General features: G+C 38.1%; 1 protein-coding gene across 1 annotated transcript in view; it reads right to left on the reverse strand.

The window, feature by feature from the left end:
- SEZ6L2 (seizure related 6 homolog like 2) overlaps nt 1–27,301 on the reverse strand; it is a 616,191-nt gene that overhangs the window by 212,874 nt on the left and 376,016 nt on the right. The window contains exon 3 of the mRNA XM_044086316.1: nt 26,834–27,241. Coding sequence (XP_043942251.1) covers nt 26,834–27,241 — 408 coding nt within the window. The remainder of the gene's footprint in view (nt 1–26,833; nt 27,242–27,301) is intronic.

Consider the following 27,301-nt stretch of genomic DNA (forward strand, 5'->3'; position numbering starts at 1 on the left):
TACATAAAGTGAATATTTTTGTTATAAACTCAATTGCAGGTTTAACGTTTCAAAATATATAGCTATTAGCCATTAGTAGATTAGGAAAATATTATGCATGGAGAGGGTGATAGCATATTTGAGATTGGATAGTATAGTGCAATAGATATTAGAGATAAAATTAGATTTTGGTAGGAGAGGGATTGTTTTGGGAGGGATGAAGTAATAGTAGAGGTAGTTGGATGAGTCAGTGCAAGGTGGAATGGGGGAGGGGTTTAAGTTGGCTCATGGATGTGTGTTTAGCAATTTGTTGATCTAATGGCAGGTAGAGAAGACGTGCAATATTTCTTTCCAAAATGGTCGACTGTCCTGCTTTCTTTATCGTTAGGGAGGGTAATGATAACTAGAGCCACTTTATATCCCCTTAAAAATTCCTCAAGAGCTACTACTGGATTGGTGACTTGTTTTTTTTTTTTTTTTTTTTTTTTTTTTTTTTGTAATAAGAGTCTCCCATCTTGGAAAATCTCTCTGGTTTCTTAAATTTGAATGAGTTTGGAGCCTCCTTCTAATGCTGCATTCTCATAAGCATCTTCAAATGCCTGATATATGGGAGGGGTACAGGCTCTTCAATTCCCAGAAGGCTTAGGTACTTTATATATGACTCAGACAGCTCTTTTGACCTGTTTCATCCACTTGAAGTGCTTCCTTATATAATTGAATGCATCCCTGAAGGGGATACTCATTGGAAGAGAGTCTGATGAAGTGGTATTTTCATTGCTAGTGTCATAACCTAAAGTTGGGGAGATTTGCATGGAAAATGCCAGGTATTCCTCATCCAGGTCTGACTCAGAGGATTCTAGGGGAAGGAATTTTATGTTTCTTTTGGCTCAAGGAATTGTTTCCTTTGTTTATGGCATGGCTGCCCGAGGATAGATCCCATGCCATGCAGCATTGTGTTCTTTGGGGAAATATTCTGTAGTCAAATAGAGGAGAGACTTGGATATTCACCAGTAGGGAAGACATCTGGCCCTTGGAAGTCACCCTACACACCAGGGTTGGAACCATTTCTGAAAAAGAAAAAAAAACATCCTCAGGAGTCTCTAAAACTAGGATGACAGGAAAATCTTGTTGCAACCAAAATCTGCACATGATGGGTTTCTTTCACGGGTGCTTGGAAACAGGTATCTGTCTTGAAAGTTCTACACAGTTCTGAAGAAGCATGGCTGGAAACAAGCGGTATAATGCAACTGTCTTCCTCTGATGGGCTACAAAATGTAGGAATAACATTGCAGCAGGTTGTATGGCAGTGTCTCACTGAAACTGATATATTTGGGCCCTTGCAGGACTAGTGGGTCTCTATGTCTGACACTCGTCCTGATAGTTCTTTTTAGCTGGTCAATATGGTCTCTCATTGTCTTTCTGCAGGTTATTCAATCACTCCAGTGGAGCTTTGAAAGTTTTGTGCTCTTAACTCCCAATGGCTACATCATGAGCCTTTTGATAAAACATGAAGTCATGGCCGCACATTTCAAAGAAATGTTCATATCTCTGGATCCATAAAGATTACTAAAGAAATGTAAATTAAGAACTGTTCAGCACAGACAAATCTTTGCAGTTGTAATGCTTATTAAATTCCAGGTCTTAAACCGGATTTTGTAAGTCATAATAAGCACATTAAGTATTGTGTAATATTTTGTAAACAACTGAATATCTCAGTAACCATTCAATCTACACACATACTATCAGCAGCATTTTGTTCATCCTTCTGTGAGCCTTCTTGTGAAGTTAAGCAGTTACGTCTATGTTATTGGGTTTTCAGATATTTAGAAAAATATGACAATTCTGACAATATAAAAATACTTTATGAACAAAAATTATCTCTTAAGAAAAGTGGGCAGAAGTCAAATACTGCAGTTGTGTTGCCCACATGTAAGCTTTAAGTTGAAATCTTTCAACAGTTTGTATGTAGCATGGTTTTGAAATTATTACAGCAAGTATTATCAGGCTACATTAGATGTTTAGAGGCGTTAGTAGGATATAGGTGCAGGAACACCTGGATCCGTTACTAGGCTATAATGAGTCAGTCACTTTTTTTTTTTTTTTACTTTTCCCATCTTTTTATGCTTGTTTCCTGTTTCAGGGATATATTTTTTTTGTTTCTTGCAATGCAAAAAGAGTTGTCTTTCTGGATTACAGTGGACACCCCTTGCACTACCAAGAAGACCTTCTTGTGGACATGAAGATTATGAACCTAACAAAGGAAACAGATTGCTCTGAAAAGGAAAAATACTACACAAAGCATCAGTGCCTGCTGCACAGTGAGGTACCTGACATCAGCTTTCGCAGTGCTGCTGACCAGACTAGATATGGGAGACTATCCTTGTGGCTCCTCAATGGTGAGGAGTGGTGGGCAGGACAGACGATCTGACTAGCTGCACAAGAGATAGTGGAACAGCAGTGTATCATAGCGACTAGATGGCTGAGAAAACAAGTACTATCTCACATTCATGCACGTGTATATCCATTCATAATCGCGTGCTTACTTAGAATCTCAGTGCCCAAGTGTATTACTAATAAGTATATAAATATAGCTATATTGAAATAATATATATTTATGAATTAGGTACATGTAACTGAAAGCATTTCATTTGACTGCACAGACACTTGAATGTTCTCTCTTGCCATTAGAAATAATAACTCCCCCCCAAAAAAACACTAATGGGGGGAATCCATGTGCAAACAGATTTTCCAAGCTGTAGCAGCCATAACCTTCCCTACACATACCATGTATAGCTTTATTTTTATAAACAACTTCAAAAGTATCACACCATGAACAGCTACAGTGCTGCTGGGATACAAATCAACTTTACTGAAAGCATGATGCTTTTGAAAATATCATCTTCAAATGAGTACTCCTGGCACAATTGTATGTGAATACACTTAATAACTAGGCAAAGCCACCAATGAAAAACCAAGGAAAACAAAAAAAAGTGGCCAGGTAATAGGTGCGTTTTTGTTACCATTAGTGTAATTCTATGTTGACTTATATTATAGAGAGGATTATGATCAGTTCGAATGTAATGAGCACAGTATGTGTTTGAGACATAGATGCCAAGAAATTCACCTCATGAGAGAAGCTCAAGAGATGAATCTTGGCATCCATGTCGAGAACATATAACTTTTCATTATGATCGGAGATCTGATCATAATTCTTTGTAGTGCATGGAGATTGTTCTTCTCCATGTACAACTAGTTAGTAAAAACTTATATAAAAAGAACATGCTACGTTGTACCAGCTTTGAAAGCTGGTAAAGCAGTGGGGAAGTGGTTGACATCTTACATATTCTTTGTGTAAGGGAAGCAGTTGTAACCAAGTATCGGGTGCACTTTAACAGATGCCAGGCAGAAACGGGAGTTAAAACTAAGCCATTTCATGCCATGCTGCTGCTGTTTTCCTGGCCAGCATTGTCTGTTTTTAGTGCAGATTCACTGTTAACAGCACCTAATGGGAGCTTAACAATCCTCTAAGTGTGGTTAAGGTCAGGTTTCACACTATAGTAGCACTTAACCAAGATATTATTTAACCATTTTTTTACCACAATCACGATGCTCTATGCATTACATATACATTACAGATACAGATATATGTATGCATGTGCACACACACACACACACACACACACACACACACACACACACACACACACACACACACACACACACACACACACACACACACACACACTACATTGGTACATTTGATTACATCGTCATCTTGTGTCCCTCATATTGCTAGGATGGAATGCTAAGATGTTAGCAATTAAAGCTTAGTAGAAAAAGAAAAATGTAATAAGCTATGCAAATCATCTTTAATCTGTTGGCTCAAGTTTGAGCTCCACATTGCCTGAAAAGATTTTATGGATTAAAGTTAAGAAGATGAAATTCAGCTTTTTTCTGATGAATGAAATGTGGGACTCACATTCTCTTCCAGCATGCTTTATTTATATATTATCACCCATGAATTGATCAAGGAAAAGCTCCCAGGAGTATAAAAAAAAAAAGCATATATGGTTAGCTGGTCATGTCTGGTTCAGTAACAAAAAAGAAGAAATAAGTGGTAAAACCATATTCCAGCCCATCTGTACCCTATTGGTGACTGTGACTACATTCAGTAAAATAATTGAAGTGTCTCGTCTATCATAAGACATTCCTCAGCTGTGACCAATGGATCACTGGGTGGCATGTGTAACATGTATGCAATGAAGGACAGCAATATTTTATTAACATAGCATAAAGAAACTTAAAAATTAAAACAACAAAAAAAGTTTCATAAACAGCATAATCAATGTCCTCTCGTTTTCTTTCTTTGCTCTTCTAGCCCTGCTGTCTTGAACAGAAAAGACCAAGTTCTCTAACTTTCAAGTGAGAGTGATGGCTACCCCACTGTGACCCACTATCAGTAAATTACCCTGTGACCCGCAATCACTAAAACCCCATTGTGACCTGCTATCAGTAAACCACCTTGAAAGCCCAAGACCCAGGATTTCTGCTCTGCTAACATCACAGTCATAGATGCTTGACTACAAAAATCAAAAGAAAACTCCCTGCCTGAAAGTGATACTGCTTCTTGGCATCTTATCTTGACTTGGGAGACAGGGGCTTGTGTATTTTTTTTTTAATAAACTCAAGAATCTTACCACAACCAGAGGCTCACTGTGTTCACGGTGCAAGTTACTGCAGTGCATCCTTTCTTCATTGGCTGACCGTCTTTTTTGCATGGCTTGTAAAGAAATACACTTCACTAATGCACTTTGCTAATGCATAAAGCCCTTGCCAAGACAGAGTGCTGCTACTCCACCATTGGAGGAAAAGTCTCTGTGAGGTGGGATTTAGAAAAAGGGCACATTATTAGAAATAAAAATAGTACACAGTGCCCTGGGAGATTGCCTACTTTATTCTTAAGATTGTTGCAATACATACGCACACATACTTTGTACGTGTATATAAATGAGCACCATTTTACACACACACACACACACACACACACACACACACACACACACACACACACTCGTGCACGAGCACACACATGCACATGCATACATTGGCATGTATCTGTGTGTGTCTGTGTGTGAGCATGCATGTGTTTACCCAGAACTATACATGCTTTTAACAACTGGACATTCATGTATATCTAAGTGTCTATAAGTACCTCTTTCCACATATTTACCTTCTGCATGTGCTCAGTTGTACATAACTAGCTGTACCACACTTAAAACTATGCCGCTACAGAGACTTCTGCATGCTTCAGCAGTGTTTTGCATTCATTTCTTTATTTTTAAAGGAAAACACTACAAATGGCTCTGTTTTGCCCATATTCCACAACAGAATACTATCCATTGACACCAAAAACAAAAAAGTTTTTAAATCATCTTTAAAAGCGTCTCATAAATGGACCATGACTTCCATTTTGTATGGAATATAACTACGTTTCCATGAGGAGTCGTTACTGCTCCTGGGTCTGCTTTCACATGACCAAAACAGACAACACGCAGGTTGCATTAGCATAAAATGAGAAAAGAAAGCGTCTTCCAGCTGCTTGTAAAATGAGGTTTGTAGGCAGCATAAAGGGCATATTGCAGGTCAATGTTTTATAGTAATTTAAAACATTTTGTTACTGAACAAAAGTATCATTTAAGCATGCTTATATCAGCTGGGGAAAGGTTACTTTTTGTAAACTGTGCCTCTTATTTTTATTTAATTGGCACCTGCTAATTGATGAAAATTGTTCATGATACAATAAATAGTTGCCAAGTCCACTAAGTAAAAACCCTATTAAATGTGCATGTTTATGAATCACTTTACTAATTACATATGTATGCAGGCATATAGTTACATTTTTAGAATTGTTGCTGGAATGCTTTCTCAGTTGAAGAAGTTCATACAGAAGTATTTGCTTGCTGTGCTGCTTGGCGTTCTCTGCAAACCACTTCTGTTTCATTGCTTTAGCCGTGTTTCATGTCAGGACAGTCTGAAGAGTCAAGCCTCATTCAGCGAAGAGCTGTAGAAATGTTTCATTCCTGCAGAAGAAGCAATGGAGCTGAAAGAGATGGGCAATGACCTTATATCCCGCTGACTGCTCTCTTACTGTTTATAGCTAGCTGTGGTAGCTTTTAGCACATGCTGTGCAGCAGGGCTGAGTCTCCAGAATTGATGGTACTGAATGAACAAAAATATTCTAGGGAATAATGATTTTTAGTCAATTTTGTGAGTGTGTGTGTGTGTGTGTGTGTGTGTGTGTGTGTGTGTGTGTGCGTGTGCCTCCCCCTTTCACTTGTTATGCATTCTTCTTGGTTCTGAGTACTACAAGGCCCTCCATTTCAGCTGTCAGTATTCAGGAATACGCAATGAAAAATATTCCTCTCGGACCAAGGGTGTCACTACTTCATTGCACCATTGTATCCTACCCTGTTCTTACTGTTTACTCTATACCCAGAGCCAAACCATAACAGGTGATATGCACACCTGGTGTTGACATTCTACCTTTTGATATAACTGTCTATCACCAGCCTATTACCTGCAGCTATCACGGGAACTAAGATAATGGCTTAACTGCCCGCTAGAATGAAAAATGTCTAGATATACAAATAACCCAACATCAAGAACAACAGTCTACAGATTCTCGTAGACTTTTTCAGCTTCCCTGACCAACTGTCCCTGTCCTTCTCATGCAATTTTCAGCATGTCCCAAGGTCCCTATATATGTCCCCCATATATATATGTTCCCTATATAGGTTCATAGGTTCATACTAGGCTATCTGCCCTAGGGCATTTATAAGCCTAGCCAGAGTGTGTTTGGCTTTCACCACCCATTTTAAATTAATTTTGCTATGCCCTTTTTCAAGGTTAGTATACTGTGCCTCTGTCTAACAGTGACACAGAAGTCATACCCGGGGTAAACCTAGGATCTCCCATCCACTCATCAAAATTCCTCTTGAAGAGAGTCAATGAGGGACTCTGCCTAACCTGGACTGGGATTTTATTCCAGAGTGAAGGGAGCCTCTGGGTTATGAATCTGTCCCTCCAGCATGTCCTATTTATTTCAGTGCTGAGGTTCAAGTCTCTCGAGCGCGTGGGACGTCACTTGTAACTGGTTTGGAGTCTGACATGGCTCCAGCAATTCTAACCATGTGGGTTCTGTCCTTGAGCCAGTTTGCAACCCATCTAGTGACATAGGGGTTTATGTTTAAGCTGGTGAGCTTATCTATAATACCCGAGTGGGGTATTGCATCGAAGGCTTTTGCGAGGTCCAGGTAGGCTGTGTGGACCACCTTCCCCTCGTCAATGGCCTTAGTGACTGTTTCAAAGAAATCAACCAGGTTTAAGAGGCAGGATCTGCCCTTACCAAAGCCGAACTGGGTAGGATCCAGTGTCAGTAGGTCCCCAATATCTTTATTTATGAGGTCCATGATGATCCTTTCCATAGCTTTGCAAACCAAGCTAGTCAGGCTTATGGGGCGATAGTTTCCAGGATCCGTTGAGGCACCACCTTTGTGGAGAGGGACCACTGTTGCTGTATGCCACTCTTTGGGTACATATCCTGTAGTAAGGCTGAGACTGAACAGTAGTTTTCTGTTTGGGTTTATCTCTTCTTGGAGTTCATATAGGACGCAGCTCGGGACACCGTCTGGTCCCACTGATGCTGTGTTTTTTGCTTTGGAGAGGGCAGCTCTTACCTGAGCATCTGAGATGTCGGGGGGGCAGCACTCTGCTGAGATAGATATTTGCCCTTTTGGTGGGGGGGGGGGGTTTGCGCTGAACCTGTCAGCTAGGATGTTGGCAATGTCTGTGGGTTCGGTGTATTTTTTGTCATTTTGGACTAATTCTGAGCATATCTGGGAATTCCCACCCAGGTTCCTAACATAACTAAAGAAAGCCTTGTGATTATCCTTAGTGTCCTGTGCAATTTTTCTCTCGAAGCTGGCCTTAGACGATTTTATGAGTGCCCGTATATATATATATATATATATATATATATATATATATATATATATATATATGTCTACTTCTAATAATCGAAAGACCACTTACCCGAAGATGACTTTACTGAGACGATGACTCCAAACTGTTAATTTATCAAACGATCACACTACCAAATTTTTTAACAGGGTAAGTACGCACTTAGCCAACACTGAATAAAGAAGCACACCACAGTATGTCAAACCCACCCAAGTGAGGGGCTATGCCCCCACACACCCCTAACTAAATATACAAACTCCAGGATAGCACTACAGTGGGGAAACAGGCAAATTTCCCCATTTTGGTCACGTGCATACTTACCCTGTTAAAAAATTCGGTAGCGTGATTGTTTGGTAAATTAACAGTTCAGTGTCGTCTCGGTAAAGTCCTCTTCGTCGGGTAAGTTGTCTTTCGATTATTAGAAGTAGACCCATATATATATATATATATATATATATATATATATATATATACATACATACACACACACACACACACACATATATATATATATATATATATAGATAGATAGATAGATATATAGAAAGATTTTATTTTTTTTTTTACCCAGCCTCGTACATGACCTCATGACCCACTCAAAAATTGTAGAAGTTAAAAATAAATTAGCCTGCTTCTACAAATGCTTTGGCTGCAGGTCTCCAAACAAATTTAATCTACCTGGATTTCAGCAAATTTTTTGACTCTGTCTCACAAATCTTATTCCTTGCAGAGATTAACAATGTGCAATACAGCACAGAGAAGTCAGCTGTAATGACAGCTGGAAGTGTAAATGAAGAGCAAGTATGGATACAGCTTGACTGAAGGCTTACCATCAGAGGTATATGCATATACAGATTTATGAACTAGTCAGTACAGGGTTAACAGTTGAGAATTATATGATGAGAATGTCTGCTAAAGCTAACTTGAGAGAGAGAGACAGAGAGAAAGGTTACTACATTTTTGTGCTAGCAGAACTCTGTCAATTGCTAGTACCACTGTTAAATACTACAACAAAACATATATATGAAGTTAGCTAGTGTGGTTTGGAGCTGTGAGCAAGAGAACTTGATAAGAACATAAATGTACAAGGGAAGTTACAAAAATGATAATTTGTTTGGATGATTTTTCTTTTGCAGGATAGAATGAAAAAGTTGGCATTATGTTATATGAGCTAGAGATGAGTAAGACATGATTACAAATGTGTACAAAGCTTTCCAGGATGAACCTGTGCTTATTTTTTTGTGACTAAGCAGACCTAATAAGGATGCTATGGTGGGTATAAACAGTTTAAAAACAGGAAATGGAGTGGTTCCATTATGAAGTAGGATTACAAAAGGTAATAAGGTGTAAAAAATTTTGGAATGCTCTAAGACTCAGTTAAATTTCTACACGGGGACTAAGGTATATTATACCAGAAAATGTGCAGACGTAGTACAGTACAGAAATATGTTCTGCATCGATTGATATGACTTTCTCTCTAAAGTGAAAAACATTTAAATTGTTACCCTCTAATATAGTGGATTTATTTTTGGTTGAAAAACAGAAAGCCTAGAATCACCAATGGGCACACTACAGCTTCACAAGGCTAAAATGCAATTTCTTAACACACTGGACACTAATTATCTCTGTTACAGACTGGACTTGTTTAGGACGGTACTTTTTACCTTTTTCTTTAAACCATCCCTTATACAATAACACCTATTTTTGCAGACATTCTCTTGCAAATGATAACAGAGGGAAAATCATCCTGATCTATTGCACATAAGCATGTTTAGATAGGTGAATTCACATAAGCAACATCTTCGTGGAATTTATTTTCTGCCGCTCATACTGCAGCAGTGAAAATGTGCAGCTTTTTTAACAGCTGTTTCAATTTGATGAATAGAGAATATTAACTGAAGAAAACAGAATAATGGAAATAGGCAACGGTCAGTCCACAAGCAGAGGTATGGCGAACTTCTGTACCCTTTAATATACTAACCCTGCAGCTGAAATTCTACTGAAAATTCAGTTGATTTTTTGTGCCTGACTAGATAGATCTTTTTGCAATGATAGTTGTGATTTGCCAGCAATAAAGACTCCCTTTAGCTAATCAAAAATGTAAATTTGAGGGCCGGTACTGGAAGAGGTATATAACAGTATTGGCACACATATCCGTGGTCATTATATTTTGGGATCATGTTTGTGCAACTACTACTTTGCTGTTTCATTTCCAGCTTCTCCACAACCCAGGCTGGGCCTAAAGCTGGTCATTTTTGATCAGTGCCATTTCTATTAAACAAACTTAAATAAGTACATAAATAACCTCTGTTCATGTTTACATGATTTTCTTTGCCCTAGGTCAAAATGTAAAATGAAAAGAATATAGCATATGTGATAGTTTATGCATGTGTAGAATGTATGACTAACTACCAGCTAGGAATATCAATTAAACGACAGCTACTGTGAATAAAGGGCACTTGTTTGTCCTAAGTAAAGGTACTGTGTCACTTCTAAAACATGATGCCCCAATTGTTTTGGAACTAGTCAGTAAGAAAGCCCTCTCCGTCCTACATGCATTTTCAAAACATTCATGAAGATTAGCAAGAGGCAGACAAATACATTTGGTTGTTATGCATTAAAAGAGCATATCAACATGTAAAAATGATTTCATATGATTTATATCCTTCAAAAATGGAACCTTGAAGGGCTGACTGCCTGATAAACATGCAGCAAACCTGAATGACTTTCATTTAGCTTAGTAAAGCAAAGTCTGCCAAATAAAAACTGACATAGTTTTATTATTGCTACAGCCTGAGTAATTAGTGTAATTTAAAAAATTCATGGACCATGTCAGTAATTATGCTAAATTATTCATTCCCACCTTATCACACTTACTAATATACATTACTTAATCAATATTTTTATATTAGTAATAAGGTACAAGAAATAATAATATGTAAAACAAGATAATACTAAAAAAATGAAGAAAACAATATTATTTCAATAAAAGGCGTAGATTGGCAATGTACTGATTAACATAACATAAACATTCCTTTTTCATACTAGCTGATAAAAAAGGCAGAGTGTTGATAAAAACAATGTAATATACTTTTAAAAGTGATGCTGTGAACAAGTACTTGAAATAATTCTATAATTTTAAGCAAAATGGTATGATTAAACCCTCTGTTATATCCATCACAAAGTGAACTCCTCTTCTAAGCACATATTATAGAATAACCAGAACGGCCTTCCATTAAACTCTGTCCATCCACATAAAAGTAGTGTGATAGGATGGGACCACACTGAATGAGGTGATACTTCTTTTTGAAGGTAAAGTTGCCCCTTGCCAACTACGATTCCACACCATTAGTGTGTACTCTGGTAAGTGTTCATATTAAATGATTGGTTCCTACCATAGTGAATTTAACTCTGCATGTCAATATGAACTTTACTTTGGGGAGAGCATGTTTTTGAACAACAGGCAGCAAGGTACAGTTGTCTTTTTGACTGTCAAAGGTTATATAGAACAAATTTTTAGGAAATAATATATTTCAACAACTCAGAGATCTGTTAGTGAAGTTTTGTTTAATGTATCATTTTACTTTTACTTATAAGCTGTTATCAATTTACTCTACCATACTTTCACTGCCAAACATGAGGCAAGAACACTTTCCAGCTCCACATATCATGCAGAAAATGATAATAATGCATCGTGATTCTTGTGAACACAGACTAACCAGTTGTAGATTAGTTATAGTAACACAGACTTTGTCTGACAGAAATAGTGCAAGTGAACAATGATTGCTGTTGGTGGTAATGTAGATTTATTAATACATGCTTCCTACTAGTAACCCTCTTTTACTGTTATTGTTGTTTTTCTGGCATACTTCTAAACGTTGACATTATTTTCTTTACATTTTTTTTGATATTATTATCTAGTGCATAAAATAAAACATCATCATTACCCTCTGAAATTAGAAAAAAAGGCAAACTTGTTTAGCAAATCCCTAGTGCAAAATTGAATCTTAACAGAGCTTAGGGGGTAACAAATGCTTGTTAAGCATATCTAAGTGCTGTTAAGATCAGATCTCGAGCTAGGGACTAATAGCAGACTATACTGGCTAATAAAGAACGATGTCAGAAGGTAAAACACCTTTTAAAAGCTGGTAAGAACTTTTACTTTAACACACGTAATAAACAGAAAGTGTTGCATAAAGAAGCATTTAACAACTTTTAAAACATTTAGTTTCTACAAAGAAGCACATTATTTCTGCCTGATATCTACCTACAGAGCCAAGTGGTTTACCAATATCTAAAGGCTTTGAAAGCCGGTAAAAGCTTCCTGCTTCTATACTTTTTTAATGTAACTTTTAGTACCTAGAGCAGATACAACTTGATACACTACAAAGAATTATGCTGGGATTGTCTAACATAACCCTTTGTTACATCCAGAATTAATTTAGTGAAAGGTAATTATGGAACATCTGGTTAGTTATGTGGTGTGGTGTGCCAGCTGCCCGTCATTTTATATTGGAAAACGTAAAGGGTGTTACATAAAAAGACATATGAACACAATTATGATATTATGAAGTAAAAATACCAACAGTGCTCTATACAAACAAACTCTGGTTAGTGATGATTTTAATAAATTCTTTTTTTTGAATTTTAGAACTTATTAACATAGACAAAAGAGGTAGACAATAGAAAACAAAAAACTGAATTCAGAGAACTTGTGGCAATTAAAGCTGAACATAACATCACCCCCTCATTTAAATGAGTATTTATTAACCCACTTTTAAAGCTCAGAGCAGCTAAATTATAAATGTTAATTTCTATCCTATTCATGTATTTCATAAAGTATTTATTAATACTCTTGATGCACCAATTGCTTTTTAATTCAAAAGTTTAATTATTGAGAAATTAATTAATATTTGTTACTGGTACTTTTCATAGATTTACTTTTCATAGAACTGACATTACTGATTTAGTAATGCTTAATACTGATCTGACAATACATAGGATGTACTGTCTTTTTAAAATGTTAATGATTTAACTAATTAATCACATGACCATTTAGTTTTACTATAAAAGAGTGATGTATTAATTAACAATTCAATTCTGAAGAAGTCCATACTTGTTTATGGTTGAAAGTGTTTAACTTTTTATTTATTTTGTATTGTTGTATTCAATAAATTATTTATTTTAAATGTTGTGGTAGTTATCCTTCTACTTTGGTTTGGAATATATCTGGCCCTGATACATCAACCAACATGAGCCTTTTTTTCCTGGTTTAAAGTCTAAACTAAAACTAAATTTGTTTTCAACTAAGTGTGATAAAAACACAAGGAGTAAATTATAGTAGAACAAATATACAGCCATGCTATGCTGCATAAAAATGTCAGCATATCTTAAGCACTCTGAATGAGTATAAATTTCCAAAAAATTTGCAAGATTGGAAGTAATGATATCTGACAGTAATTCTGGTTAAGATATTTGACTGACTGAGTTTATGTAATATGTATACAGCTGTTTATATTCTGTTTTACATTTTCTGACAGGCTACTGCTACAGTAATCTGTGCTGTGGATTGACACCTATAGATTACTCTTCATTTACACAATTTAAGGTTGCCTACACAATACAATTCATTTGTACTGCACTTATCTGGATAGACACTGCACCATGTCTGTAAATTGTACACCATCTGTGTAACACACTGCTCAAACACTGTGTTTCTACTTTGTTAAGTAATGCTGCCCATATACTATAGTTCATCTGTGCTGTGCATGGCTGCTTAGGCAATTACGTCAGTACATCATAAGTCCACAAACTTATGTTGTGAAGAGCTCCCTAGGCACTACAGGTATCTACATTGTGACTGACTACCTGTGCATTTTAGACAGTTTATCTTGATGCTAAAAAAGATCCACCAGGGAGGGATCAAAAGACGCCTTATATGCCAGGTACAAATCACCTCTCAGTAGTCTGTAGGAAACAGAAGTTAGAGACAGGGCTTTGAGGTAGTCTGGAAAGGGTATTATGTTTATGCCCAGTATTTTTTTTTTTTTGTGAGGAACTCTATGTGCCTGGTCAGGTACATACGGAAGGGGGCATTACACTCAATGATGGGTCTGATGAGGACTGAGTACAGGGGCACAATGAAGTGTCTGGACCTAGATGTCATGCCCTTACTTATAACTTGAGTGACATGTTGGTCGAAAGCTAGGTTACTATCTACATAAGTCCCTAAATCCCTGACAACTGCATCAACTTTCAGGGGTGTTTTATTTATGAGGTAGTTTCCTGGGATGGTTGACTTCCCAAAAGGTATATTATGCATTTTTCGGCAAAGAGTTTAAACTGTGGCTTTAACACCAGTCATTTGTCTGTGATAGACTTTCCATTAAAATATTAGTATCTTGGGGGGGGGTTCTATGATTGGTCCCAACTTGCAATCATCAACAAACTTGATAAGCCAGTGGCCCTTGACATTGGTCTTGATATCTGAGAAACAGATGCCAAAGAGGAACGGACCCAGCACAAAGCCCTGGTGAGACTCCACTGGTGACTGGCCTCTTTGTGGTGGCATTCTCTCTAATTCTAACCAAAAGGGTTATTATACTCTAAAAGTGAAACAGAAAAGGAAGGCCACTAAAAAAGAAAATGCAGGTAGAAAATATCCATATCTGAGACTATTCAGATTCAAGAATATTCCTGCTGATAATTTCAAAATGGCAGCATATTTCCTAGTGAGTAGATTGCCTTCCATTTTGCCAGAGACAGCTACTGGTACCACAGGGTGTAAGTCCAGAAACTGTGAAAAAAAGGATGCAACTGGAGACAAGTGGAGCAAAGATATTATCTTTGCTAAAAGCCACAGTCATTGTCTATTCTGTTATAAGTGGACAATGTTTATCTTCAACAGGAAATCTGGCAGTGTAAACCAGTAGATGAAATCCAACAAGTACAAAGAGAAATCCTGCCAGAGATGTATTCCAGATGAAAAGATGTGTTACTGCTCAGTACTATGCCAATAATCACAATGTGGAAGGTACTCTAAATTTTCCAGATTTGTTGCCAGAAAACATGACTGTCATTTTTACAGAATTCCAATATTTATATGTTCTGAATTTCCAGCAAATTCCAATATTGCTACTGAAAATCTGACAAAGAGACAGATGAACAAAGACTCTTTAATGCAATAAATATTGTACTCTGGTAAAGTCTGAAAACATCTAAGACATGCCTCATTTATTCCCCTAGGGTGACAGCCCTAGGGGTCATTCAGTCTACTAGATGTGACAGTCCTATGGCTCATTTGGATCCCTTGTGTGAGAACCCTATGGCTCATTCAATCCCCTAGGGGGTGACAGCCCAATGGCTCATTCATTCCCCTAGAGGTGACAGCCCTATGTCTCATTCTAGAGGTGAAAGCCCTATGTCTCACTCATTCCCCTAGGGATGACAGTCCTATGGCTCATTCAGTCCCCTGGGGGTGACAGCCATATGTCTCATTCATTTACCTAGGGGTGAGAGCCCTATGTCTCATTAATTCCCCCAGAGGTGACAGCCCTATGTCTCATTCATTTACCTAGGGGTGAGAGCCCTATGTCTCATTAATTCCCCCAGAGGTGACAGCCCTATGTCTCATTCATTTCCCTAGGGGTGAGGACGTTATGTCTCATTAATTCTCCTAGAGGTGACAGCCCTATGCCTCATTTATTCCCCTAGGGTGACAGCCCTAGGGGTCATTCAGTCTACTAGATGTGACAGTCCTATGGCTCATTTGGATCCCTTGTGTGAGAACCCTATGGCTCATTCAATCCCCTAGGGGGTGACAGCCCTATGGCTCATTCATTCACCTAGAAGTAACAGCCCTATGGCTCATTCAGTCCTCTAGGGGTGACAGCCCTATGGCTCATTCAGATCCCTTGTGTGAGAGCGCTATGGCTCATTCAGTCCTCTAATTGTTCATTCCTTTCCTTAGGGATCTGGGCCTAGCATGCCAGTAATGGTGTCATCATCCATATGGGGGATTTGAGTTTTTATTTTATGCCCTATCACCCCCCCCCCATGTACCCAATATTGTTTCTGGAGTTGTGTGTGAATTGAGCATTCTGTGCAGTTGTTGCTTGATTCCACTATCGATATAAAGCCATCTTACCCCTCTTGAAGCAAATTACTCCAGTTACTTTCTGGGCTCCACAGAGGAACTCCAGTGGAGCATACATTCCTATGAATGTGCCCCTCCCCTCTTACTATGACAGAAGCAGGCAGCTCATCCCTTTCAGTCATCTCCTATCCTTGGTTCGCTCTTTGAGTGCTGGGAGCACTACGTAATCCTGGGTTGTACGGGCGGTATCAAAACAACTTATTTCCAGCACTAGGACCAAACAAAAACATGCCATGACACAGCAGAGTTCAGTCAATTCATTAATGAAACAAGGATAGTCCAGATAAACACGGGTAAACCAGTTTCAAAGTCTTTATTACTTCTTATTTGGTACCATTCAAAGAATCTGTGTAAACAATTACACCTTTCTATGTTGTAGCCAGGACTGTAACCCTCTATGTTACAGTCAATACAAATATTAGATTTGTTATTTGTTTAGAACTTTAAATGCACACTTTGTCCTTCAGTAGTAAAGCACATATACTAGAGTGGTAAATGTGTAGAAAGACACACTTGTTTCTTTTTAAAAAAAGGAGCCTGTAATATAATCAGGTTGGATGTCAAATCACATGGTAAATCTATGTTATACAGCACAGTTGCAGGTGGGATTCAACTTGTGCAATGAGGACTGGAACAATATTGCTTGCATCATATGGGTCAGTGCAAGATGTACATTAACTACAAGGTGTGATCTTAAATAAACCTACCCAGACTTACGAGGTGTGAGCTTAAATACACCTTCCCAGACTTACAAGGTGTGAGCTTAAATAAACCTACCAAGACTTGCGAGGTATGTGTGTAAATAAACCTACCCAGACTTATGAGGTGTGTGCTTAAATAAACCTACCCAGACTTATGAGGTGTGTGCTTAAATAAACCTACCCAGACTTATGGGGTGTGTGCTTAAATAAACCTATCCAGACTTACGAAGTGTGTGTATGTAAATAAACCTACCCAGACCTACAAAGGTGTGTGCTTAAATAAACCTACCCAGACCTCTGAGGTGTATGCTTAAATAAACCTACCCAGAACTATGAGGTGTGTGCTTAAATAAACCTACACAGGCCTACGAGGAGTGTTCCTGAGTCATTACTAACTGTAACAGTCATTAGTCATTCAATGTGTTTGTGTGAACCTACACAGTGTGTTATCAGCAGCATGGTTTGCTCACCCAATAAAAAGCAAAGGTTAACAATATGACAGTAAGCACTATCTGATGAAGAAAGATTTGTGGTGTATGCAGAATTCATAAAGTACGTCTGCTTCATATGTGGCAAAAAATCAAGAGTGTAACACTCACACCATCTATGCAAAAAAGGTGTTCATTGAATAAAATAACTAGAGTTGTGGAATGAGAGCGTTTGAGTTGTGTTAGTGCAGAGGAAGGTAGTTCAAATAATACTAGATACTCATCATATAATTGCTTGGACAAAATTGTCTAATCTGTTAGAGAAATATTAACTGTTCTCCTATGTATATTGCTTTTGTAGTTGTTTTGGACATTGCATATAGTTTATTTTTTTTTCTTTTGTGTTACTATACTGTTAAGTTATTGTGTTATAAAATGAGTAAAAACATTTTGGAAAAAAAAAAATAATACTAGGGATCATCCTTCTCAACTGCCCAGATTTTTGCAGATTATCCAGATTATTGCCTCTGATTTTTGTCTGTGCGCCTCATACAATTTGTGGTTTTCTGGAATCACTTAGGATTGAAGTCACTAAATAATAACATACATTTCAGTTTCAGACTTCATATCTTTCAGAAATGCATGCTAACACAAATCCTATTATTCCAGCAACTTTCCAAAATTTATAAGAGCAATATTTAAAATCTGTCCCTATTTTTGGCCCTTTGCCCCCCCCCCCATTATTTTAGGCTCTTTGTCTAGATTTCTTGCACTAAGAGGTTGAGAGGTACTTCAGTGATATCCAAAAACACCGTAAGGAGAGACTTGAAATGGGGACTTAAGCAGACAAAGGAACATGAAAGGATGATTGGCAATGCCATAAATGACGAAGCACTACTTTATATGGAGAGTAGCTAATCCATGACATAATTTACCACATCCTGAATATGACTCAGTAGAGGGAATGAACACAGGGCAGAAATTACTGAAAATAACTTATAATGAAAGTGGATTGCAGATATATAGGGGCTAGATGCAGCTCCAAGTGAACTCAGTAGACTGGAATACCTCCTTTTGTTGACTTATTTGCACAGATGGTCAAAGAAACACAATAGAGAATACATATATGCAAACACCTCATAGAATGTAGGAGGAAGGGCCAGTGTGGTACCAGTCCATTCTAAATATGGTAAATTCATAGGCTCCAAATTGAAGTGTCAGCAACACCCATAATTCCGAGTTCTGGCAGACCAAGAAAAAGATCAAAACTGCAAGAGAAGGTTGAAGCTCTTCACCTTTAAACTCGTTTTTTGCAGGGGGGAGCTACCTCCGATGTGTATGTGGGGGGATCCCATACCCCCCAAACTTATACATATATACCAACTCTGAGATTGCTATACCATAGAGAAAAGGGATTATTCCAAGAAAAGGCCATCTTGGACTTGGTACATACAAATTTATTTTATTGGCCATTCAGTCTCTGTATTTCAGGATTTGCTCATGTAGGTGCTGAGTTTTCAAATCATTACCAGATTTCTAATACGCCTCTGTAGTGTAACTCCTATGTTAATAAAACGTATAACACAAGAAGGAAAATAGTGAAAAGTTGGAAGGAATCTTCATCCACCTACCTCAAGACCACACCGAAACTTGCCAGCAAGGAACCTGAATGCACTGTTACAAAATGTAAAGCAGAACACAAACCTATGGTCATTACAGATACAAAATGACTGCCAATTGTTCTTTAGTTATGCAAGGAAATTAAGAAATAATGTTCAAAATGCAGTGTGAGCTCATCCATAATAAAATTACATATTCCACCTGCAAATATGTAGCCAACAGACTCTCAGAAAATTTAGTGCTAACTTTAAACCATCTAACCACATTGTTGTATCCAATATTCATGAAAATGTACTTTCCTATGAAATCACTTTTGAACAAGTCTTAGAATCCTTGTCAAATGCTAAAAATAATGTTTCTGTGGGACCAGATAACATATTAGGCTGCATTGTCATCAGTGTACGTACTATCCAAGCCTCTATTCAAACTGTTCAGCCACAGCCTAAACACAAAGTTTGTCCTTGATGCTTGGAGAATAGTCATTGTGACTCCTGCACACAAGGGAGGCTTCCCTCTACAGACTCAACAATCAGCAGTGGCGGCTCGTGATATTGGACTGCAGCCCCCCCCCCAGCTGTGAACGACAATGGTACAATCCAATAACTTCTCCTAACCTCACATAGAAAGTGAATTCGGACTGCTGCCTTACCAGTCTGGATTCAGGAAGAAGGCAGCAGACTGCTGATACCCCAGAAGTCTATGCGGTGCTAATCGCATAGACTGGAAGGGGGTTGGACTGCAAGGTCAGCAGTCTTGGAACATTCACAAACAGGAACCGGGAAGTGTGCATTCTGGCACGCACGTACGAGGATGATGCTATTTGGATTTATTTTGCAGGGCCAGCTTTGGATTTTATCATTGCAGGTACATTATCAAAGCTGTTTTGTGTGTGTGTGTGTGTGTGTGTGTGTGTGTGTGTGTGTGTGTGTGTGTGTGTGTGTGTGTGTGTATGTGTGTGTGTGTGTGTGTGTTGTGTGTATTTTGCAGAGCCAGCTTTGGATTTTATCATTGAAGGTACATTATCAAAGCTGTGTGTGTGTGTGTGTGTGTGTGTGTGTGTGTGTGTGTGTGTGTGTGTGTGTGTGTGTGTGTGTGTGTGTGTGTGTGTGTGTGTGTGTGTGTGTGTGTGTGTGTGTGTGTGTGTGTGTGTGTGTAATGCCCCAGTTGAGTTATACTGGTGGCTATACAGAGAACTCAGGATACCTGCTGGTGGTGGTTAGAGAATATCTCAGGCTTGAACCCTGTACCCTGGGTTCAGGTTACAAGAGCCTGAATTCTCTACCCACCGCCATGCCTCATATTTTGTTCTGTTCATCATAAAATCTGTGATTTTTGAATTTTTAATTCCTTAGATAGTTGATGGTGCAGTGGTAGTATTGTTGCCTCACAACTAGAGGTTTTCTGGTTTGATTCTTGGCTGGGGTGCCTTTTGTGTGGAGTCTACATGTCATCCATGTGTTTGTGTGTGGGTTTGCTCTGGTGTCCTCCCATGTTACAAAAACATGTCTCTGCAGTATTTCTCCCTGGGCCTCTGCTGAAAATTGGCTTTTGATCCAAGTCAGACTTTCCTGGTTAACAAATGTTAAATAAATAAAATTGACAGGCATTTGAATTTCAGACTTCATATTCTTCAGAAAGTACATAGTAACACAAAACATTTTATTCTAGCAATTTTCTAAGTTTATAAGATGAATATTTGAAATTTGTCCCTATTCTTGGGACTGTATTCCCACATTATTGGCTTCTTCCAGGTTTTTTGTGCTAAGGTTGAGAGCTATGGTGAGAACTGAATTCAGTGAATATGTTTCATAGGTTCATAGGTTCATAGGTTCATAGGTTTATACTAGGCTATCTGCCCTAAGGCATTTATAAGCCTAGCCCAAATTTTTGTGGCTTACGCCACCCCTTACATGAAAAAATACTGTGTCCATTAGTTTGTTGTGCCTCTGTCCAGCAGTGACACAGAGATGATTCCCGGGGTAAACCTACGATCTCCCATCCACAGGTCAAGATTTCTCTTGAACAGAGCCAGCGAGGTGCTCTGCCTCACATGGACCGGGATTTTATTCCACAGCATAGTGAGTCTCTGAGTGATAAATCTATCCCTCCAGCACGTCCTATTTATATCCGTGCTAAGGTTTAAGTCACTTGCTCTAGTGGTTTTGGTGGATTTGGATTTTTTTTTCAGGGCTGTATTCCCCCATTACTGGCTTTGTCCAGGTGTTTTGTGCTAAGAGATTAACAGCTATGGTGAGAACTGAGTTCACTAAATGGTAGCCATTTAAGTTTCAGTCTTCCTCTCTTTTATAAAACAGCTGATTTGGTATAGCGGGATGTTGCTCTAACTGTTTCGCACAGGGTCCTGGGTTCAAGCCTTGGCACTGAAATGTATGGTGGCAACACAGAATTTTATAATAGCAACTTTCCAAGATTATACAAGCAATGTTTAAAATGTGTCCCTGGTTTTTGGGCGTTTGTACCCCCCCCCCCAATAAAATGTTAGCTTTATCCAGATTTCTTGTGCTGTAAAGTTGAGACATATAGTTGAGTGTCGAGTAGATTTTACAAGGAGCTGAGAGCTGCAGGGGAATAGAAGTTTAGTGCTGCTTATGCTAAGTCTGCTTGCATTATTAATAGCACAACAGGTAGTATACTTGCTTTTGATGCAGAAGGCTATGGGTTCTACTCCCACAGGGGGTGGATGGTGCCGTACTGAGAATGTCCTCTTTGACAAAGATACAGGCACTTTATTTGTAGATGAAACAATGAAATATAAAGTTGTTTGCTAACAGCAACCTCTTCATTATTTACAGATATTTTTAATGTGAAATTTTATATATGACTTTTACTTCTGCAGAGATTGTGCATATTTACTGATACTGGTGGATTGTAGAAGTTTGAGTAGACTTTTATAATGGAAATGTTCTCATTTGGGCAGTTTTGTCATTATTGGTGCATGCATTTTGTTTCATTGTTTACTGGAAAATGTTCAAAACAATACATTTAAAACACCATCTAACAACTGTACTGTATTATACAAGAAATGTAATTTAATACAATCAGGAAGATGTATCACACAACACATGTATGTCTTGTGTGCAATGGGCCTATCATTTGAAAACAGCCCAAAGTTAATCTTTATACTAGCCAAATGTATTTTCTTTGAATGTGGGTTTCAATGCTGTTTCAATGAATGTGAGTTTCAAGGGCAGAGAAGTTTTAATGTCAAGAATATTTTCATTGTGAGACTGCATTGCATCATTTAGCAGATGTCTTAGTGTTTGTGCTGTAAAATGCAAAATAAAACTTTCAAATGAAATCCAAATCATCATAGAAGTAAAGCAGTATGCACATTACAGTCTTTATGGTAAATCTGTCAAAATACTCAAGTAATGGAACATTGGAATGGCTGCAAGGGGGAGACTCCATTCGACCATGATTTTATGAGGGGGAAGGGCGGCAAACTCAAAGACAGCCCCGGCTGAACTATACCTCTAAACTGTCCAGATTTTCACAGAATGAATAGATTTTTGCTTCTTATTTTTGGCTTGTTCCTCATAAAATTTGTGGTTTTCTGGCAAATCATTTAGGAATTAAGTCACTAAATAATGACAGACATTGAGTTTCAGACTTCATAACCTTCATAAAAATGCATGCCAAAACAATACATGTCATTCTATCAACTAAGTTTATACAAGAGCAATATTTAGTACTGTTTGTATGTTCCCCCAATATATTTGATCTTGTCCAGATTTCCTGCGTTAATGGGTTGAGAGGTACGTGCAAATAAATTGCTTTATAGAATTAGGCATATCCAAACCTCTCAACTGTCCCTGATTTTGGCTCAAAATGTTGCTCTCCCTCTAATAATCCCTCTGCAAAATGGCAATTTTGGAAGAAAACGTGGAGGGTGTACAATTAATCAATAACTGTAATAATCAGAGTTATAGATTACTTTTATTTCAGAAATGCATGTAGATTTGTTTATTTTGTAAGCTGCTCAAGTTAACAGTACTAATATTAAAAAAAATCTCCTTTCATTGATAGGCTCCCAGCTGTATTGTGTGGCTACTTTATATTTTTGCATCACATTTTTGGTCCATTTTTCATAAAATTGTGTTTTTTTGGGGGGCAAATTAGAGGCACATCATTAAAGATTGAAGTTAGAAAATAATGACAGACATTTGCATTTCAGATTTCATACCCTTCAGAAAATTCATACTAATTCAAGACCTACTATTCCATTAGAAATTTTATAAGAGCAATATTTAAATATTGTCCTTATTTTTGGGTCAGCCTTTGTCCCACTTCTGTGTATAGCTTTGTCCAGATTTCTTGCTCTGAGGCTGAGAGGTATGACAAATGTGTCAGGGCCGTCACAGTCAGCAAGAGCCATTTCAAATTGTGACATACTTGTTGTACCCCACTCCCCCATGTAGTGACTCTAGATGTGTCCAAGCAAGGCAAGGAGCAGTTATGCAGTGTAAGTGTACAGAGTATCCCGCCATACAAGGTAGACACAAGTACTACAGTGGCATTCATGTGTCCTTGCTTGATTTTGCAGAATGTTCTGGTTTTCTGTCATATTTTTATATTGTTGATTTATGCTTCTTATTATTCAGAAAGTGCCCGATGCTCTGTGTTTAAGTAGCAATGCTTTCATGACCATCGGGTAAGCTTGTCTGAGATTGTAAGATGCAAGTAAGCTTTAATAAGCATACTGTTAAAGAATTACCAACATTGAAAGCCTTTTTGTTGTTGCTATGCAGAGAATACTTACATAACTAGATAACATATAAGCCTTGGGTATTAAAATGCATATGACAGAATTTGTAATAAAGGACAAGATTACAGTATTTTAATTAGCTCATTACCTTTGTTGGAGACTTGCAGTCATCTTTGCAGGCTTTACCTGTAAACTAAACAGAATGCCAATCTATCATGCATTGTCCATAACCTGTGCAGTAATCCTTTAAGCAATTTATCTTGAGCTTGTTTCTTGTTTGCTGTTCATTTTTTACTTTGATCATGTTTTCCCAATGAAACAAGTAGATAGTTGTTGTCAGGCAGCAGGTGTTTTTTGGATAAGAAACATTTTTACAAGTGGGGGTATCACAGAGATTGCTAGTTTCAGCATGTTACTTGGTACTTTTATAAAGCTGAATTATAATTTTAATTAGAACTGCAGTGCAAGGAGAAGTGGTTTGAGTTGAGTGCTGCTTGTTTTTCTTACACTTGACTTTGACTGGCATTCCAGTAATGTATTTAAAAAGTAATTTTTTTTATGCCTTGCAACCTTTTTGTTTCCATCTAGATATAAGTAAGCTGTCATGCAGCCAATGCATTGAAATATTGTTTTCTTCTACACTTCATTTTGTCTTGATTGGACTCTCATAATGACGGTTTGGCACTCGGGGCAGCGTATTTAATTAAAGTTCCAGTTTTTGTGGTTTTGAGCATAGCCCCTCCCCTTTCTAGTTGACCACACCCCTTCCAATTGCCCCCACCCATGAAGCTGTCTTCTGCAGCCCCCCTTTGATTTGAAATCACCAGCTGCCACTGACAATCAGTAATACTGAAAAGATAGACAAACTTAATATAAATCCCCACATTATCTGTCGAATTGCATAGCAGCTATCCAACAAATCCCATGTAGTGAAAGTGGCTGGTACCCTTGATGAATATAAAATTGTAAGTAGATGGGGTCCTGCAGGAATCAGTGTTGGTCCCTCTCCTGTTTGGTATTTATTTTGCAAACACACAATTCAAAATCCTTGATGTGTGGTTGATCATCAATTTTGCTGATGTCTGCAAGCTGGGTACTGTTATCCACTCATTCACTGACACTAAAGTCTCCAAAAAGGGCTGGGATATGCACACACCTGACGCACTGAAAGTGGTCTCAGGCTAAATGCAAAAAAAAGTGTAGCTTAGTAGTGTTCACCAAAAGAATGTGTTCCCACCTCATGTGTTATAAATGGTGTTCCTCTTTAGATAAATACGGTAATAACAGACTTGAGTACTTATGTGAACATCTGTTAGTGATTAATTTATCAAGTTTCCACTATGGTCAGGAAACCCTTCTGTCTAGCCCAGTTAACTTTCATGGGCAAATCTGCACATTCCAAAGAAATCACTTTACTATTGTACTTATCCCAAGCTGGGTACTGTTATCCACTCATTCACTGATACTAAATTGCTCCAACAAGGGCTGGGATATGCACATACCTGGCGCATTGAAAGTGGTCTCAGGCTAAATGCAAAAAAAAGTGTAGCTTAGTAGTGTTCACCAAAGGAATGTGTTCCCACCTCATATGTTATAAATGGTGCTCCTCTTTAGATGAATATGGTAATAACAGATTTCAGTACTTATGTGAACATCTGTTAATGATTCATTTATCAAGTTACCACTATGGTCAGGAAACCCTTCTATCTGGCCCAGTTAATTTTCATGGGCAAATCTGCACATTCCAAAGAAATCACCTTACTACTGTACTCCTCCCTTCTCAGACCCATAAATTAATACAATGCCGCCTTCAGTATGTACAAATCCAAGCATACTGCTTAATTGGAAAGGCCCCCAATGATTGTAACCAAAATATTAAAGGCCATAAAATGTTCCACTATCTCAGTAGATTAACGCAATTCTTTTTATGCTCAGTAGCTTACCGATTGCCCAAAGGTGACTAGTCTCTTGCTTTTTGACACATGAAAGACCCGGTTCTATCTGACGCCCTATTTCTTTGCAAAACCAGAGGTTCTACAAACACTCACACTATGGACCTAAATTTACACCAAGAAATAAACAAGACTCATTGGATGGATTTGCTCCTAACCTATGGAATAAGTTTACATTAAATTACTGATCAGCAAAGTGCTACTTTATCTGCATTTAACACTAGAATTGATGACTGGATGGATAGACACAAACATACACTAGGTTTATCATGTATGACCCTGCCTGATTTGAGAGGTGAGCACTTCTAAGTACTAATAAAGGGTGACAAGAACTTTTAATTGTACCTCCTTGAAGGTATATATGCATATGAATTTTATGTTCCCTGTGATCACTTGCTTAATATATTTGCTATGTTCTAGTCTTCCTAAGTATCTGCTTTGCAGCTACAGGCATCAAAGATGAAATGTGCTGAATAGCTTAGGCAGAGCTGGGATATCAGGGGGAACCGTGCTAGCATATTTAGGCTAGAGTTCTATCTATGACTCCATTCTGAACAATATTATTTCAAACACAGGTCAAATAAAAAAAAAATTTAATTTAAATGAAAATAAATGTACTTTCTTTCATGGAGGATAACCCCCCACCCCCACCCCCATTTCTTAATATAATCAATTTAAAAGCCACTCCATATTTTCAAAAATTAAATCTTCCCCTTTGATGAATCTCTTTATGCTAATTTTTTTTTTAATTTATGCCTGTTCATACTTGCAACATTCGAAGTGAATACACACTCCCTTTACTCTAGACATGGAATAATACACAAACAAAACAAACCCAATAGAGGGACGTCCCTAGACAAAAATCAAGGTCTGCAACTAAGAAATAGTGAGACAGTGAGCATTTTGTAAGACTACACACCTCTCAGTATCTTGTAACAGAACCAGTGCTAGAAGCGTTGGTGTCCAGAACCAGTACCCAAATCTGCAAGCAGTTTACAAAAGTAACTTCCTGTGATATACTCTGCAAAGTAACATAAGACAGAACAACAAACAATGAGTGAAGATAGAATGAGACATTGCACTTACCTGGTGTGTGAACTGTTGTTATGGTAGTGGTTGTTAGTGGTTGTCCAAAACCAGTACTCAAATCTGCAAGCAGTTTACAAAAGTAACTTCCTGTGATATACTCCGCAAAGTAACATAAGACAGAACAACAAACAATGAGTGAAGATAGAATGAGACATTGCACTTACCTGGTGTGTGAACTGTTGTTATGGTAGTGGTTGTTATTAGTGTTGTAGTGGTCTCTTCTTCCCCTTCAGGAAGAGATGTTGTCAGGGCAATGCGGGCCTCTGGTGGCAGACCTGCTCCTGGGGCAACAGTTGTCATTGCTTTGCCCTTCTGATTGTGGGATATAGTTCCCAGTGTTCTTCTACCAACTTCTTTCCCAGAATTTTTGGCAGGGGCCGCAGTCGTTAAGGTGGGTGTGGTGAGGAACTGGGCTGTGGTGGTTGCAAAGGCTGTCTCAGAGGACTTCTTGTCAGAGTTGGCCACAGGTGACATCACAGCTGTAGTCAGGATACCAGCAACATCAGTAGTCATAGGTGGAAGTTCAGACCCCTGGTACACTGGTACTGCCTGCGTAGGGTTCATAGTGGTTCCTAAATGGCAAAAATGTATAAAAGTGTAAAAAGGAAGATATTAAATATGAAATTAATGTA

Source organism: Protopterus annectens, chromosome 10.part0 (assembly GCF_019279795.1).
Source record: "Protopterus annectens isolate FY-2018-M chromosome 10.part0, PAN1.0, whole genome shotgun sequence".
NCBI lineage: Eukaryota > Metazoa > Chordata > Ceratodontiformes > Protopteridae > Protopterus > Protopterus annectens.